This window comes from Macrotis lagotis, chromosome 1 (assembly GCF_037893015.1).
Source record: "Macrotis lagotis isolate mMagLag1 chromosome 1, bilby.v1.9.chrom.fasta, whole genome shotgun sequence".
Classification (NCBI taxonomy): Eukaryota; Metazoa; Chordata; class Mammalia; order Peramelemorphia; family Peramelidae; genus Macrotis; species Macrotis lagotis.
Genome location: NC_133658.1, coordinates 755,670,549 through 755,688,928, shown reverse-complemented (window position 1 = coordinate 755,688,928; position 18,380 = coordinate 755,670,549). Strand labels below are relative to the sequence as shown.

Here is an 18,380-nt window from a genome sequence, read left to right as displayed (position 1 = left end):
ATCTAAGATGTTTGCTTTTTTAATTTTTTATTAAAGATTTTATTTATTTTGAGTTTTACAATTTTTCCCCTAATCTTACTTCCCTCCCCCACCCCCACAGAAGGCAATTTGTCAGTGTTTATATTGTTTCCATCTTGTACATTGATCCAAATTGAGTGTGATGAGTGAAATCATATCCTTGAGGAAGGAAAGTAAAGTATAAGAGATAACAATATCAGACAATATCAGTTTTTTTTCCTAAATTAAAGGAAATAGTTCTTGGACTTTGTTCAAACTCCACAGTTCTTTATCTGGATACAGATGGTTGTCTCCATTGCAAACAGCCCCAAATTGCTCCCAGTTGTTGCACTGATGGAATGAGTAAGTCCATCAAGGTTGATCGTAGCCCCCATGTTGCTGTACAATGTTTTTCTGGTTCTGCTCATCTCACTTAGCATCAGTTCATGTAAATCCCTCCAGGCTTCCCTGAATCCCCATCCCTCCTGGTTTCTAATAGAACAATAGTGTTCTGTGACATACACATACCACAGTTTGCTAAACCATTCCCCAATTGAAGGACATTTACTTGATTTCCAATTCTTTGCCACCATAAAGAAGACTGCTATGAATATTTTTGTACAAGTGATGTTTTTACCCTTTTTCATCATCTTTTCAGGTTATAGACCCAATAGTGGTATTGCTGGATCAAAGGGTATGCTCATTTTTGTTGCCCTTTGAGTATAATTCCAAATTGCCCTCCAGATAGGTTGGATGAGTTCACAGCTCCACCAACAATGTTTTACTCTCCCAGATTTCCCACATCCTTTCCAACAATGATCATTATCTTTTCTGGTCATATTGGCCAGTCTGAGAGGTGTGAGGTGGTACCTCAGAGAAGCTTTAATTTGCATTTCTCTAATAAGAAATGATTTAGAGCAATTTTTCATATGACTATGGATTGCTGTGATCTCCTCATCTGTAAATTGCCTTTGCCTATAAGATGTTGTTTGTTAACCTCCTCCCAGTGCTATTGAACATTATAAAAAAAAATCTAAGATTTCAAAAGGAAAATAGCCTGTGTCATCCTGAATCCATATGTATGGATGTTCATAAGTGCAACATCTGCTTTTTAAAAAGTAAAAACAGTTCTTAGTTCCCAAACAAGAGGGAGTTTAGATTTGCAGTTAACCTGAAAATCATGTATTGAATTCCTGAATAATGTTGCTTCATCTTCAGTTTATCCAGAATTCCTGTTCAGAATCCTAATTTGTAGCTGAGAACAGTCTTAATTGTATTCATTGGTAGTATCACTTTCCTACATAGTGGAAGTACAGGTTGGCGTGTGTGTGTGCGCGCGCACGCATGCACTCACACACACACACATAGGATATATAATAAGATATAGTGGCAGCTAGATGGTACAGCAGATAGAGCATGGATCCTGGAGTCAAGAGGACTTGGGTTCAAATACAGCCCCAGACACTTAATAATGACCCAGCTGTGTGACCTTGGGCAAGCCACTTAACCCCATTGCCTTGCCAAAAAGCAAAAAAAAAAAAAGAAAAAAGAAAAAAGAAAATAAGATATAGTAAATTAGATAATGAAGTATCCGGAGAAGAAATTGATATTGATTGAATAGAAACTAAACATTTCTTTCTTTCATTGCTTTCTTTTATTCAGGTGTTCTTGAACAAAATGATTAATGTGGAAATGTTTTACATAATTGCACATATATGACCTGAAACTGATTGCTTACCATCTCAGGGAAGGAGGAGGGAAGAACAGAATATGGAATTCATAATTTTAAATTAAAATATTTTTAAAAATTTGGGAAGAAAAACAAATAAATAATTGAAGGAAATTCTGAATTTCAGTTATAAATTTAAAAAAAAAAGAGGTTGAGGGTTTAAGCCTTGCAGGGAAGTAAGAACCCAGAAGTCTAAGGGCTCCTTTACTTCCGTCTGGAACTATTTCTGCCTGAAACCACCCTCCTTTGACCATTCACTTCCTTTCTGAGTGAAAGGCGGGGCCAAGAGAGTACCACAGCCCTGAGGGAGTCTAAGTGGGTGCCCTTCTGCCTTTTGCCCTCCCCGGTGAGTCCTTGGGTTGAGGGAAGAGAAGTGGTGGGTGGGTGGGGCACACACCAGTATATCTCTTAAGGAAGGATTTGGGGGAGCCTTCAGACTAATAAGATGGGGAGGGAGGAGGACATTTGGCAAGAAAGCCGTGCCCCCCACCCCGCCCAAGGTAGGCCAGAGCTGAATAGTGAAGGCGTTCCCTGGGAGGCGTGCAGCGAAGCCTGTGCCCAACTGCGCTTTTGCCCAAAAAGAACTCTTTCTGCCCCCTCCGGCCCCTTTGCTTTGGTGGCCTGTCGCACTTTCCCCATTCCACCTTCTTCCTCTTCCCCTCTTCTTTCAACCCTTCTCTCTTGCACCTTAAAAAAAGTGCAATCCGAGTTCCTTCTTGAGAAAGATGTTATTCTTCCCATTGTAACAAAGCCTCAGGCAACCGAGTCTCTCCCGCAGCCGTGTTGCTCTTTCTGAACGGGTCACTGTGTTCCTGTCTCATTGTCTCCCTCTAGGGCTCTCTACATGTCAACCTCCGCTTGTGTCTGTCTACATGGGAAAAGCTTCTTGACTGAAGGTAAAACACCCTTATCTATTTTCTGCCTCTGTGAAATGCCTTTGGAACATATTGTATATATTTGTATTTACTTAGCTTGGTCTTGTTACATTCTATTGGTGGAAACTGCTTTACAACTAAGTTGACATTTAATAAGTTTTTGTTGAACTGAATCTCATTAGTATATACATGTATCTATAGATGAACTTTCCCTGGACCTCCTTAAAAATCACTTATTCAGATCCACTCATTCCTTCTGCATGAGACCTTTCCTGATCATTCCCTTAACTATTAGTGCCTCTTCCTGAAAATTACCTAATATTTATTTTGTACATTCATAGATATGTACATATTGTCTCACCTCATAGAATGCAAGCTTTTTGAAGACCAGGGTTGTTTTTTTTTTTTTTATCTTTGTATAACCAGTGCCTACACAAAATGGTCTCTTTAAAAATGTCTGCTGATTCACCTACCCATTTGCACAAGATATCTCCTTGTCTTGTTCCAGAATCCATGCTTAATGGGCATAGATAATCCAGGTTTCCCTACTAAAGTGGTTCCAGGACAAGTGGCCATCATGACCAGCTAGGGCACACTGAGTTTGTTAGCTCTTGGATCTTGAAAACTCACAGACTTTGCTACATTGATCAAGGTTTAATGAAAAATGAATTCTAGTAATGGTGGAGCAGTCCTGTGGGAAAATCAAGAGACAGAACCCATATGGGCCAATAAAACTGAAAGAGACCTTTAGGAGCCCATTCACCTTCTGAGACCAAAGACTGTCCTAATTGGGCATGATGGTATCTGTGACTGATCCTCACAGGATGGCTATTCCATGACACCTGACCTGGACAGAGGCTTCTCTTGCCCCATCAGTGCTCTGCCTCCCTCAGATCAGTTTCAAGTCCAAGTCAAGTGGCCTCAACTTCACCTTCATTTTCTTGTTCTTGAATCTGGAGGCCTGGACAGGATGGCTGGTGAGTAGAACTAAATTCCTTTAGGATTCAGCTCCAGTATCAAGGTAAATGGGTAGAGTCCTTATTATCTAGATATAGTTCTTTTTTGGAGAGAGAGAAGAAGGGGAAAAGGTCCTAGGGCAGAAATTCTAGCAAAACCAGTAAGGGAGCAGCCAAAGATCCAAATTGTCCTAAAACTCCAGGCTAGGTATCAGATCTGCATTCAATTTTTGACTTTGCAACTACTTTGCTGTGTGTGACCTTTTGGGCCCTATTTCCCCAATTGTAAAATAAGGGTTTTGGATTAGATGACCTCGTCTTTTTTTTTAATTTTCATTTTAAAATTATTTTTTATTATATAAATATTTTGTTTTTTCCAATTATATACAATAGTAGTTCCTACCTATCATATTTTGGCAAGGTTTTAAATTTTACATATTTCCCTCCCCTTTCCCTCCCCCCCTACAGAAGGTAGTGTGATAATCTTTACATTGTTTCCATGCTATATACATTGATCAAAATTGAATGTGTGGGAGAAAAATCATATCCTTGAGGAAAGAGTAAAATAGTAGAGATAGCAAAATTATGTAGCATATAAGACAACTTTTTTTTTTTTAGGTTTTTGCAAGGCAATGGGGTTAAGTGGCTTGCCCAAGGCCACACAGCTAGGCAATTATTAAGTGTCTGAGGTCAGATTTGAACTCAGGTAGTCCTGACTCCAAGGCCAGTGCTCCGTTCACTGTGCCACCTAGCCGCCCCACAACTATTTTTTTAAATTGAACGTAATAGTCTTTGGTTTTTATTTAAACTCCACAGTTCTTTCTCTGGATACAGATGGTATTCTCCATAGCAGATACCCTAAAATTGAGATGACCTCTAGTCTTACAAGACAAGTTTACATTCTGTAATAAAGTTTTTACACCTCTTGGGGGCAAAAGTTTTCTCAAATTGCCTGACCAATTTCTTTAAGATTTTTCCTGATTCTATAAGGCCTTCTTGATTTAAAGGTCCCTTAGTTGCCTGGCTAGTGCACAAAAGACCTACTTCCATTTAAAATAAAATTTATTTGTTTTTCAACTACATTTAGCAGTAGGTTTTTAACCAATCTTTTTTTTGCAAAGTTTTGAGTTTTACATTTTTCTCCCTCCCCTCTCCCCATGACAGAAAGCAATAATATAACTTTTAAAAATTGAAGATATAGAAGCTTTGCCCTTCATTTAAACTCCACTATTCTTTCTCTGGATATGGATGGTATTTCCATCACAAGTCTTTTAAAATTGTCTTTGATTATTGTACTGCTGACATGAACAAGTCCATTTTGGTTGATAATCACCCCATGTTGTAGTTAAACTGTATAACAGTTCTGTTCATTTCACTTAGCATCAGTTCATGCAAGTCTTTACAGGTTTTTCTGAAATCCTGTCCCCCCACAATTTGTTATAGAACAATAATGTTCCATCACATGCGTATACCACAATTTATTCAGTCTTTCCCCCAATTCTTTAACTTATAAAAAGAGCTGTTATATTTTTGTACATGTGGGTTTTTTTTACCCTTTTTCTGTATCTCTCCAGGATACAGACCTAGTAGTGGTATTGGTGGATCAAAGGGTATGTACATTTTAAATTGCATTTTGGGCATAATTCCAAATTGCTCTCTAGAAAAGCTGGATAAGTTCATAACTCCACCAACAATTCATTAGTGTTCCAGTTTTCCTACATCCCCCCCAACATTGATCATTTTCCTTTCAAGTCATATTGGCCAATCTGAGAGGTTTGAGGTGGTACCTCAGAGAATGTTTTTCTCTAATAAATAATGATTTAGAGAAATTTTTCATATGACTATAGATAGCTTTAATTTCTTTGTGAATTGCCTTTCCATAAACTTTGACCATTTATCAATTGGGGACTGACTTGTTTTATAAATTTGACTTGGTACTCTATAGATTTTAGAAATGAGTCCTTTGTCAGAAACACTAGTTGTAAAAATTGTTTCCCAACTTATTATATTTATTTTAATCTTGGTTTTAGAGGTTGTGTTTGTGTAAAAACTCTTTAATTTAATGTAATCAAGGTTAATCTAGTTTGTTTTTTATAATGTTTTCTATCTCTTCTTTGGTCATAAACTGTTCTCCTTTCCATAGATCCGACAGGTAAACTATTCCTTGTTCTCCTAATAAGCTTAAAATATTACCTTTTATGTTTAAATCCTGCACCCTTTTGTTTTTTATTTTTTATTTTTTACAAGGCAATGGGGTTAAGTAATTTGCCCAAGATCATGCAGCTAGGCAATTATTAAGTGTCTGAAACTGAATTTGAACTCAGGTCCTCCTGACTCCAGGGCTGGTGCTCTATCCACTATTCCACCTAGCTGTCCCTCTGCACCCTTTTAGAACTTATCTTGGTATAGGGTGTGAGATGCTGTCTATCCCTTGTTTCTGTCTGTCATACTATATTCTAGTTTTCCTATCTGCTTCCATTTTAATACTTGCTGAAGCTATCATCATTCTCCATTAAGAAGAGAGGCTCAAGCTCAGGGAAGTACCAGATAACAATAGTTCTAAATTCTTCTGATCCTAGAAAGAGCCATGCTGATTTTCTTGAAAAAAAAAATCCTAGTGGACTATGTCTATCTAAATCTCCAGAGCTTTACTGCTGCCTTGTTGATTTCTGTTTCTTCCTTATCCAGGCATGACTTAAGTCTATGATATGGGACCATACCAGTGCCAGCTCTGTCCTTCCCTTTGTTCTGTCTTTTCAATACAAATTCTCCCGCTCTCCCTATCAAGATTAACCCCATTCAGGGGCAGCTAAGTGGTGCAGGGTAGGGTCAGCTAGGTGGCACAGTGGATAAAGCACCAGTCCTGGAGTCAGGAGGACCTGAGTTCAAATCCAGCCTCAGACACTTAATAATTACCTAGTTGTGTGGCCTTGGGCAAGCCACTCAACCCCATTTGCCGTGCAAAAAAAAAAACCAACCTAAAAAAAGATTAACCCCATTCCCTGTTGTTCTTCTTTCTCACTCCCCCAGGTTGGTTCCGACAGTTCCTGCATAAGCCCAAGAAACGCCATGTGCATCCAGAAACCAACACTAGGGATGTTCCAATGCTCCCCTCCCAAAGCAGTTCTCTACTTGAGACTCAGGAATCCTCTAGAGTTCCCATCTCAAACTCTGCAGACCCAGAGAGCAGGAGCAGCAGTTCCCGTTGGAGCAAAACTTATGATGTGTTTGTGTGCCACAGTGAGCATGACCTGATACCTGTCCAGGAATTGGTTTCCTATCTGGAGGGTGAGCCTGATGGACTTAGATGCTTCTTGCAGCTTCGGGACGCAGCCCCAGGAGGTGCCATCGTTTCAGAACTGTGCCAGGCAATGGGCAACAGCCACTGTTGTGTACTGTTTATCACCCCCCATTTCCTTCAGGATCCCTGGTGCAAGTACCAAATGTTACAAGCACTAAGTGAGGCCCCTGGGTCTGAGGGCCATACCATACCCCTGCTGGCTGGTCTGGCCCGAAGTGATTATCCCCCTGAACTCCGATTCATGTTCTACGTGGATGGCAATGGCCTTGACAATGGATTTGGAAAGGTCAAGAACACAGTCTGGCATTGTAAGCAGCAGTGGTAGTGGGGAATGTGGGATGCAAAAGACCTTTGATCCATCTGAAAAATTACTTTTGGTTTCTTTAGATAAGGGTAAAAACCTCTTTGGGAAGGGTCAGGGAGGGACTGGGGAGACCCAAGGGTGAAGGACAGTGGTCTGGAAGGGAGAGAAAGTACAGAAGGGAAGGGGAAGAATATGATAGTGCTATGGGTTTGAGAACAGATTTGGGAATAGAGAAAGAAAGCGGCAGTGACCTACTTTTGCAAAGAAACTGAGTCCCATGACTGTACTCGGTCTTTTCCAGATCTGCAAAAAATTAGCTGAGATATATGCCCCATCTCATCACCATGGAGCCCAGGATGCTGGAGCAAGACTGGACTTGGAGCTAGAGGGGACACTGAGGGTCTCCAGAAAGCTCTGGTGGATAACCAGACAGGTGCTATAAGGATTCATGGCCTCATCAACATTCTTATTCTGCTTCTGATAGAGCCATAGATGACTTCTCCAATATTTGGGGTTTACCTTCTCAAGAACTCAGTCTGGTCATGGGGAAAATTCAGGATGTGAGAAATTCAGGTTGCTGCTAATGTCCCCTTCCTTAGGGTATTTCTTAGGCAGAATGAATGTTTTATTTTGATTTCTGTCCAAAAGGGAGCCTTGCTTCCATAATTTTGCAAGAAGTCTATCACGTACCTATGTGTTTCTCCCCCTCATGCATGGGTACATTTAGGTAACTCTGTGTCTCCCAAGGAGAGAGCCACTGATCTGCTCCATTGAGCAGGACTATAGAACATACTAAAAACCTCTGTGTAGGCTAAGGAATTCTGACTCAATTGGAGGAAATGGAAATGTAACTGGTGCCAACTTCTCCCCATGGGGCATTCTCCTATTTCCCCCACTTTCTCAAACTTATCTTCATAAAGGTCTTTAAATAAAAGAGACTTCATACAATATTTTTTAATGGGACATATAACAGGACTTTGGAATTATAGTCAGGTGGTAATAAGTATTTATTAAGAATATCAAGGGGTGGCTAGGTGGCGCAATGGATAGAGCACCAGTCCTGGAGTCAGGAGTACCTGAGTTCAAATCCAGCCTCAGACACTTAATAATTACCTAGCTGTGTGGCCCTGGGCAAGCCACTTAACCCCATTGCCTTGCAAAAACAAAAACAAAAGCAAACAAACAAAAAAGAACATCTTGTTAGGCACTGTACTAAGCAGTGGGGGATACAAAGAAAAACAAAAGACAATTCCAGTTGTTAAGGACCTTACAATCCAATATGAAGAAATTATATGGACATTATAAAAAGATATTAAAAATCATTTTGAGTAGGAGGAAAAGGGAAAGGACAAGATTGTGAGTAAGGAGAAAAATGAAAAAGTGGGATAAAGAAAGAAATTTCTAGGGCCTATATTTAATAAACTAGAATTTCAACCAATTTGATCATTCATCCTCAAGATGCCTAGGCAACTTTGATGGAGTACCAACAAATCTTATAGTGATGCAGAGTTGTCTTTGACAATGGGCATTGTCTTTTTTTTTTTTAAATCTTCAACTCTAATTAAAAAGGTCCTGGAAAGTTTTTTAACATTTTTTTTTTAAGTTCCTTATATTTGAAAAGATTGTGAGCCTTTGACTTGGAAAGAAAGGAATTTGACTTTAAGGGTATGCAGTCTCACAGTGAAGTTGAAAGAATGATCATTTTTCACAGAATTTAATCTACTTCCTACTGCTCCTATCACCCCAGACCCTTCCCATTTTTGCCTTGATTCCTTGCCCTCTTCCTCCTTCTGTCCCTTACCATTGTTCCAGATTACTTTTTATACCAAAGGAATTTGAGTGGAATAAATTTGTAGACAATTGTTGATCCATATAAGAGAAGGAAATTTCTACATCAGAAGTTTCCAATCCTGATAAAATCATAGGTCAGGACCCCATGAAAATTTTCAGAGTTTAACAATTTATTTGAATTACTCTCAGGATTTTTATAGGTACAAAAAGGAAGTACTCTTTAAAAAAATAATGAATAAAATAGTTGGTGAGATATTCATTGTTCTTGGATTGAGTCACACCAATATAATAAAAATTATGCCATTACCTAAATTATTATATAGTGCTATAATAATTAAAATACTTTGTAGAGCTAAAAAAATTCAATTGGAAAAGGGCTAGAATTTCAAGGGAAATAAAGAAAAAAAGGAATAAAAAGGAAACAGCTCTCACATGTTTTGAATAGTATTACAATACAGTCGTTATCAAAACCATTTGGTACTAGTTTAAAAAAATAGAAAAAGTGAATTAAGGAAAAGGGAAGTTAGAAACAAATGAACTTAATAGCCCAGTGTTTGATAAGCCTGTGAGCATAAATTACTTGGGGAAGATATCCTTTTTTGTTAAGAACTGCTGGGAAATTGAAAAGCAGTTTGGCAGACATTGGATTTTGACCACTGTCTCACGCTGTTTGGCACAATTAACTTAGAATGGTTAATGGTTATGCCACCTGAACATTAAAGATTGCATCTTTTTTCATAATTAGAAGAAAATCAGATCAGATATCTTTCACACCTTTGGCTATGAAAAGAGTTCTCACCTAAAGGAAAAGAGGCAATTCCAAAAGAGAAAATAGATTTTTTGATTACATGAAATTGAAAAAGTTTTGTGTGAATTGATCTGGATGAAAGAAAATAGGATGAAAGGTAAGCACCTTGTCTAAGTGATAAAGATCCTACCTGTGTTTCAGAGATTCTTTATTGTTGAGTCCAGCTCTGAAGTCATTTTATCTGTAGTTGATGGAAAAGAAGGGTTTTTAAATTTATTTTTGAATTTTATAATTTTCCCCCAATCTTGCTTCCCCACCCCCAGAAGGCAGTCTGATGGCCTTTACATTGCTTCCATGCTATACATTGATCTAAATTGAGTGTGTTGAGAGAGAACTCATATGCTTAAGGAAAAAATAAAGATAGCAAATTTACATAAGATAACTTTTTTTAAAATTAGAGATAATAGTCTTTGGTCTTTGTTCAAACTCCACTTCTTTCTCTGGATACAGATGGTATTCTCCATCACAGATAACCCCCAAATTGTCCTTGATTGTGCACTGGTTAAATGAGCAAGTTCCATTAAGGTTGATCATTGCCCCCTTCTTGCTGTTGTGGTGTATAATGTTCTTCTGGTTCTGCTCATCTCACTCAGCATCAGATCATGTAAATCAAAGAAGGTTTTTTTTTTCCTTCTGAAAAGGGCCTACTACCTGAGCATATATATCTAGCCCTCCTTTCTCTTTGGGACTTCAGTACTTAAAGGATGATAGGACTTGATTTGAAAAGAACCTTAGACATGTTCTAGCATAGACTCTGGGGATAAAAGCACAGTCTACCTTGCTTTCAAGCTATTTACAATCTAATTAGAGGAAATGCATACATACAAATAACTCATACTAGGGGGATGTGTACAAAGGAAGAGTCCTGACATAGTGCTATGATAAACTGGAGAGAAGAAAAATGTCTTTGACTTGGTTTGGAGAGGGCCATCAAAGAAATATTCTGGGTGGACATGGTACTTGAATTAGACCTTGAAGGAAAGAAGGGACTGATGGATGGAAATGAAGTGAGATCAGACCCCATTCCAGGCATACAGATAGGAGAAGGATAGGATTGGGAACTGATAGGATGGGAACAGGAATGAAGATTAGTCCAGTTTGTCTAAAAAGCAGAATTTTTTTCTTTTTGGTTAAGTAATGGTTGTGAGACTAGAGCTCTCTGTTTTGCCCAGACTGGAAATTTACCAGCCATTCATAGGTCTGAGCCTATTGCTAAAGCTCTGACATGTTCCTATTCCTAACTAGGTCTCTCCTTAGGCAACCTAATGGCATCCTGCTCTAAGGAGCTCACCATATTGGTGCCAAACTTAGCATGGACAGTCAACTAACTGACTTTATCCTTACTGTAGCCCCAAATTCCCAAACTCTGGCAATCCACCAACCTCAGGCTCCCTAGCATGAGGAATTATAAATGTGTGGGCCATCACATCTTCTGTTGGCAGAAAAAAATAAGTAGTTACAAAATATGGCTAGAAAAGTAGATTGAGATCAGTTTGAAAAAAGATTTTGAAGAATTATTATGCTTTATTCAGAAGGCAATGAAAAACCATTGAAAATTTTTTATTAGTGGAGAAACATGATCATATCAGTACATTAAAAAGATTGCTTGGGAAAGTGTATGAAAGAGTAGAAAGCAGAGAAACTATAGACTGGAAAACTAATTAGGCAGCTCTTATTATAGACTGGGTTAAAAGAAATAAAAACCAGAACGTTGGTGGTTGCAATGCGAGCTGAGAGGAAGAGATAAACTAATGCATAAGAAAATACAAGATACTCTAAGGAACTAGAGAAACCTAACAAGCTAGGGGAACCAGGGAAGGCTTCACTCAGGTGTTGGTGCTCAAACTAAACCCGGAAGGACTCAGAATTCTACATAACCAAGGTGAGGTAGGAACTTATTCCAGGCATGAGGAGCTTCTTCTAATAAGGTTCAAAAGCAGAAGGAACTCTGAATTTGAAATGCAAGTATAGCTTTCTGGCTAGAATGTAATTTTTTTTTTTTTAGGTTTTTGTAAGGCAATGGGGTTAAGTGGTTTGCCTAAGGCCACACAGCTAGGTAATTTTTAAGTGTCTGAGGTCAGATTTGAACTCAGGTACTCCTGACTCCAGGACCAGTGCTCTATCCACTGCACCACCTAGCTACCCCTAGAATGTAAATTATTTGATGAGAAGTAAAATGAAATATCTCTAGAAAGATAAGCAGAAGTCAAATTGTAAAATGTTGAGGTTAGAACTAGAACAAGTAGAAATGTTGAGGTTACTGCTAATAACAGTAAGATCAATCTCATTTCCACTAAATTCAAACCAAATATCGGTATTTTATGGAGGGTAATTTCTTTTTTTGCGGGGGGAAAATTTTTTGAACATTTTATTTGTTTTCCAATTATGTATAATAGTAGTACCTACCTATCATTTTTTGTAAGGTTTTGAATTTTACAATTTTTCCCCACCCACCCTTCCTTTACCCCTCCCCCCCTCCAGAAGGCTGTCTGATAATCTTTACATTGTTTCCATGGTATACATTGATTGAAATTGAATGTGTTATAAGAGTAAACATAACCCCCCCGGCAAGAAGATGAGAAACCTCAAGAACAGAAAGAGAATGAGAGAGAGAGAGAGAGAGAGAGAGAGAGAAAATGTACTTCAGTCTGTGTTCAGATTCCAATCGCTCTGTTTCTGAGGTGAGTTGCTTTCTTTATCATAAGTCCACCAGAGAAGTTGCTTCAATATTTTTCCCACAGTTGCTATTACTAGCTGCATCTCCATTCTATTCCTCCCCACTCTCATTTATTCTATTCTCTCTCTCTCTCTCTCATTCTCTCTTTATCCTGGCCCTGTCCAAAAGTGTGTTGTATCTGAGTACCCTCTCCCTCGATCTTCCCTTTCTTCTATCACCTATTCCCCCCTTCCCTCCCCCATTCCCCCTTATCCCATCCCTTTCTTCTCATTTTTCTCTAGGGTAAGATAGATTTCCTCACCCTATAAGTGTGTGTATGTTATTTCCTCTCTGAGCCATTTCTGATGAGAATGAAGGCTCACTCATTCCCCCTTACCTTCCCCCTTTCCACTCCATTGGAAAAGCTTTTTCGTGACTCTTATGTGAAATTTCTTAGCTTCTTCTTCATCTCCTTTTCCTTCCTCCCAGTAATTTCCTTTATCACCTGTTGACTCCATCTTTTTACTATATTATATCATAATATTCCGCTCCTTCCTATGTCCTGTCTATATATGCTCCTTCTAACAGCTCTTATAAATGAGAAAGTTCATATGAGTTATCAATATCTTCTTCCTATTCAGGAATACAAACAGTTCAATATCATTAAGTTCCTCATAGTTAGTCCTTCTCTTCCACCGCCTCTATGGTTCACCAGAGTCCTGTACTTGGAGATCAAACTTTCTATTCAGCTCTGGTTGTTTCAATAGGAAAGTTTGAAAGTCCCCTGTTTCATTGAAATTCCATCTTTTCCCCTGAAAGAAGATGTTCAGTTTTGCTGGGTAGATGATTCTCAGTTATAAACCAAGATCTTTTGCCTTCCAGAATATCATATTACAATCCCTACAAGCCCTTAATGTTGATGCTGCAAGAGCCTGTGTAATCCTGACTATGGAGCCTAGGTAGTTAAATTGTTTATTTTTGGAAGTTTTTAGAATTTTCTCTTTGATTTGGGAGTTTTGGAATTTGGTTACAATATTCCTGGAAGTTTTTCTTTTGGGATCTCTTTCAGGAGGTGACTGGTGAATCCTCTAGATTTCTATTTTACCCTCTGCTTCTAGGATCTCAGGGCAATTTTGCTGTATTATTTCTTGAAAAATGAAGTCTAGACGCTTCTCCTGATTGTGGCTTTTAGATAACCCAATAATTTTTAAATTATTTCTTCTGGATCGGTTTTCGAGGTTGGTTGTTTTTCCAATGAGATATTTCACATTTTCTTCTAATTTTTGGCTTTTTTGGAAGAGTTTTATTTCTTTCTGATTTCTTGCAACATCATCAACTTCCTTTAGTTCCATTCTGCATTTGAAGGAGTTATTTTCTTCAGAGAGCTTTTTTATCTCCTTTTCCAGCTGTCCAATTCTGTTCTTTAAGGCATTCTCTTCATTTGCCTTTTGTTTTGCTTTTTCCATTAGGCCTAAACTTGTTTTTAACATATTGTTTTCTTCAGTATTTTTTGTATATCTTTCACCAAGCTGTTGATTTTGTTTGCATGATTTTTCTGCATCACTCTCATTTCTCCTCCCAGTTTTCCCTCCATCTCCCTTAATTGCTTTTCAAAGTCTTTTTTGAGCTTATCCATGAGTCCATTTTCTATTTCTCTTGGAGGTTTTGGATATGGAAGCTTCGATTTTGTCATCATCTGATTACGTGTTTTGATCTTCCATGGGACTAAAGTAGTTCTCTATGGTCAGATTCTTCTTTTTCTGTTGTTTAGTCATTTCCTCAGCCCAAGACAGCACTTCCAAGACTGGGATTTTCTTGGGGGGGACACCCCACTGGGACATTTATTCCTCCAAGGTCTTATGCTCTTTTGCCTGTGCTTTGATATGTAGATGACCACCTTACTTCCCTCTGCCCTGGAGCTATAAGGAGGGATCCTGCTTGGTTATTTAGTATGGAAGCCCAAACTGCACCTGGATCTGAGTGTAGGCTAACAGCAGAAGCAGAGTCCTACCCCAAGGGGGAGCAGAGAAATTTCTGCAGTCTTCCCTGACCCCTTACCATTTCTGGGGGTGTAGGCTGCTTTCTCTGGATTCTCGCTGCAGATTCTGCAGCTTGTACTCCTCACTCCACACTCATTCTGGTGTAGCAGAGTTCTCTCCCTTCAAGTTCTCTCCCTTCAAGCTGTTGCCCATGATCTCTGGGCTGGGTTGGACTGGGCTGTGATGTGGCTTTGGCTTTTTTCCAACCCCCCCCCCCCCCCCCCCCCCGTCCTGGTGAAAAACACCTTTCCTGCAGAACTTCTAAGTTATCTTGGACTGGGAAAATGTATCACTTAATCTTTCTGTGGGTTCTGCCCCTCTAAATTTTGGCTAGAGTCATAATTTATTGGTTTTTGGAGTTTTGGGGGGAAGGAGTTCCCAGGAAATGCTGCCTTCATGTCACCTTTATGTTGACATCTTGGCTCCACCCTTGAGGATAATTTCTTATAAAACAAAAACAAAAAACCAACAACCTAAGTTTTTAAGTTCTTCTTGCCAAGATGAACACAAGCCAGGCTGCCCTGTTCCCACATAGTTCCCTGAAAATCCCTGAAGTTCATACCAGACAGAGCAAAGATAAAGAAATTCAGTAAGTAACTACAGCAAATAATTCTTACATCCCAGAACTAAACAAAAACTAAACAAAAAGGCAGTCAGAGTTCTATGGTCAATAGGTACCGACAGGAGCAGAAATAAGGCATATGTAGCCTGAAAGGCAAAAAATTAACCAAAAAAAAACCAAATCAGGGTGGGACCCTTGAAAGCTCCTTAGCAGAGTACAGTGATCACCTCAATGCCAACTAGTATGTAAATCATAAATGAAAACTGCCCAATCTAATAGAGCCAGAAAATCATTTACAGACAACAAGAATCCATCAATTATCTCCTGCAAGAGCTCCAAAAGGACAAGTCCCAGGAAGTTCATAATCAGAATTGAGTTCTTGCTCAAATTAAAAATATTATAATCATCCAGAAAGAAGCAGTTAAAGTCTCAAGAAACTTCAGTTGGAATCACATGAAACTTGGCAGCCTTTACTATAAGTGAAAAAAAAATCTTAAGATACAAAATCCAAAAGGCAAAAGAGATATGCTTACAGTAAATAATAGCTTACCATGCAAAGCTGAGTATCATACTACAACAAATAAAATAGATCATTAATTGAATATAGCCATCCCTGTCATATCCAGGGATATGGAGAACAGCACCCCATAAAATTCATGTAAAAATTTTTGGCCCTCTCTTTGTACCAGAGAAGAAGTCTGAATTTTTTCTTTGCCTTTTATAGAATGTTTACAATACCTTATTGTGAGATTTGGGTTTGAGTATTTGGTCATAGGTGTTGTGTCATATGTTGGTTTTCAAGTTTCTTTGACTTCCACAAAACTCTCCAGAAATTCTCATTTGATTTCTTATGCTGACCTGTGATGTATGGAAACCATGATGAGAAAAGTGTGATATGGAAAGGATAACTATAGATAATTTTTCAAGCATTTCTGAGGAAAAGACCAAAGTTGAGTAGCAATTTTGAAATACAAAGACAGAAATCCAGAGGAAAAAAGAAAGGTAAATTTATTTAAGCAATTAGAAAGAGCTACTTGATGATGGGGAAGAAGAAATAAGCATTCCTTCAGAACCTTGTCCTCAAGGGTTTTGAGGAAATTAAATACTAGAAATGCAGAGACCTCTAGTGAGGTGGGAGTTGGAGAGTGGTAGATTGGCTCTCTTCTGAGAGTCTGAAGGGAAGGAGAAAGGAGTATTAAAAAGGAACACAACATATAAAACCAAAAGCCATTCCCAGAAATAGTCAAATAAGACAGCCAGATGTCACAGTGGACAAACTGTCGAATCTGTAGTTAAGAAGACCAGTTTCTGATAAATTAACTGTGTAAATTAAAACAATTCATTTGATCTGTCTTAGATTCTGTTTCTATAATAATATTTCCCAAGATTGTTGTGAGACTAAGGGAAGACAATATTTATAAAGCACCTTTCAAACCTCAAAGCTTAATATAAGTGCTATTATTATTATAAAGTATAAGTACAAAAAATTCTCAAAAGAATTGCAAATTATTAACAAACATATGAAAGAACTATAAATCACTAATAAGAGAAAAGTAAATCAAAACAACATGAGTTTTCATCTCACTCCCTTTGGCAAATGTGATGAAACTTAGAAAAAGTCTATGTTGGGGTGGCTAGGTGGTGTAGTGGATAAAGCACCGGCCTTGGAGTCAGGAGTACCTGGGTTCAAATCCGGTCTTACACACTTAATAATTACCTAGCTGTGTGGCCTTGGGCAAGCCACTTAACCCCATTTGCCTTGCAAAAATCTAAAAAAAAAAGTCTATGTTGGGATGGGGGGAATGGTGCAAGGACAGACACATTCATTGTTGGTGGAGGTGTGAATTAGTATTGGAAAGCAATATAGAATCATGCAAATAGATCCCTCTGATAGGCCTCAAGGTCACTGATAACAATATTTTGGTGAATATGGAGGGCTTTCTTATCAAAATTTTATGGAAATAAAGAAATGAAAACAAAGTCAATGCCTATTAATTGGAGAATGTTTGAACAAATTAAGGTATGTGAATATAATGGAATATTACAGTATGCATGAACTATAAGAAATGACATATGATGAATACAGAGAATTGTGGACTTAAATGAACTGGTAAAAAAGTGAAGTAAATAGAGCCAGAAAAACAATATGTACTTTCATGACAAAATGAAAAGAAAAATCACCACCAAATAATGGAAAATGGATGTTGCAAAATACAAAGAACAAGCTATGCCTCAAAGAAGAAATATGAGAAGGCACTTCCCCTTCTACTCCTGTACAAATATACAAGTGATATACAGTCCACAAGAATGGAGTATTGTATATATTCTAAGATTTTTCAAAGAATTAACTGATTTCATTGATTTTTCCCCTTATTTTCTTTAAAAAAAGATTCTTTGTTATATGGAGTGGTAATCTGAGAGAGAGAAGGGGGAGGTATAGGAAAATCTAGGAGAAAATAGGAGAAAAGATATCTATAAAATTTATGTTAAAGAGAAGGAATACACGTAAGTTGATTAAAAATTTATCAAGTAAATACTATATTCCAGGAACTGTGATAAATGCTAGGTATATGATTGTGAGAAAGAATTACAGTCCTTGCTCTCAAGCAGCTTGCAATCTAATAAGGAAAACAACACAAAAAAAGAAAGCTGAGAAAGGAAAAAGGAGTAAAGTAGGTAACCAGATGAGAGTATAGTGAAATCAAAGAAATTCAAAATAAGCATATGGATGAGAAATGAGATGCTGAGGAAAATAAGAAGGGAGTAAAACTTGCTATTTCTCATCTTTGAAACGCATGAGAAGATGAAATGAAGAAGGAATAGGGAGATTGGATATTACCTGAACTTCATTTATCTGAAATGGGCAAAGAAGGACGCGTGTTGGGGTAGAATTTTTTCAAATTCAATAGGGAAACAAATGATTCAAGTTTTAAATTAAATTTGGCTAAAATTAAATTCATTTAAAATGAAGAATAGTCCTTGAATAAATGAATGAAATAGGCAATAGTCAAAACTGAAACCAATTTCCTGATTCTGAAAGGGGTACTAAAAGTGGAGAAGAGAAAAGAACTGAATCTAAGGTGTTTCCTAGACAACTGGGGAATGGTTGGAAAAAACTGTGGTATATAAATAACATAATAATATACAGTCATTGTATAGATTTGTTTTGCTTGATCCTCTTCATTAGTCATAGATGAATTTTTTCCCTCTTTTTTCTTCTGGATTTTTAATTGGGGGAGGTCAGAGGGAAGATTCATCAATAGTAATCTCTCCCCACCAAAAAGAGGGCCAAGGAAACATTTTCACAAAGTGAACAGAAGAGAGAAGAAGGAATTTCAGAAGGAAGTACGAACAGGGTAGGT

The 18,380-nt window shown here is 38.0% G+C and overlaps 1 protein-coding gene across 2 annotated transcripts; it reads left to right on the top strand.

The window, feature by feature from the left end:
• The first annotated feature begins 1,996 nt into the window (after window positions 1–1,996).
• Window positions 1,997–17,757, top strand: TIRAP (TIR domain containing adaptor protein). 2 transcript variants are annotated; one of them, XM_074216371.1, is made up of 5 exons: window positions 2,046–2,072; window positions 2,561–2,622; window positions 3,425–3,578; window positions 6,588–7,166; window positions 7,464–17,757. In XM_074216371.1, exons 3-5 carry the CDS (start codon window positions 3,437–3,439, stop codon window positions 7,481–7,483), a joined length of 741 nt encoding a protein of 246 aa, XP_074072472.1. In that variant the 5' UTR covers window positions 2,046–2,072; window positions 2,561–2,622; window positions 3,425–3,436; the 3' UTR covers window positions 7,484–17,757. The 2 variants fall into 2 exon arrangements, with proteins under 2 accessions (XP_074072473.1, XP_074072472.1); XM_074216372.1 differs by lacking the exon at window positions 3,425–3,578 and having other exon boundaries at window positions 1,997–2,072.
• Window positions 17,758–18,380: the final 623 nt, after the last annotated feature.

Excerpts from the sequence above, each read along its gene's own strand:
- TIRAP (XM_074216371.1), top strand. The coding sequence starts at position 3,437 with ATGACACCTGACCTGGACAGAGGCTTCTCTTGCCCCATCAGTGCTCTG. Across the intron at positions 3,579-6,587 it reads AGGCCTGGACAGGATGGCTG|GTTGGTTCCGACAGTTCCTG; the intron begins GTGAGTAGAACT and ends TCACTCCCCCAG. Across the intron at positions 7,167-7,463 it reads CAAGAACACAGTCTGGCATT|ATCTGCAAAAAATTAGCTGA; the intron begins GTAAGCAGCAGT and ends GGTCTTTTCCAG.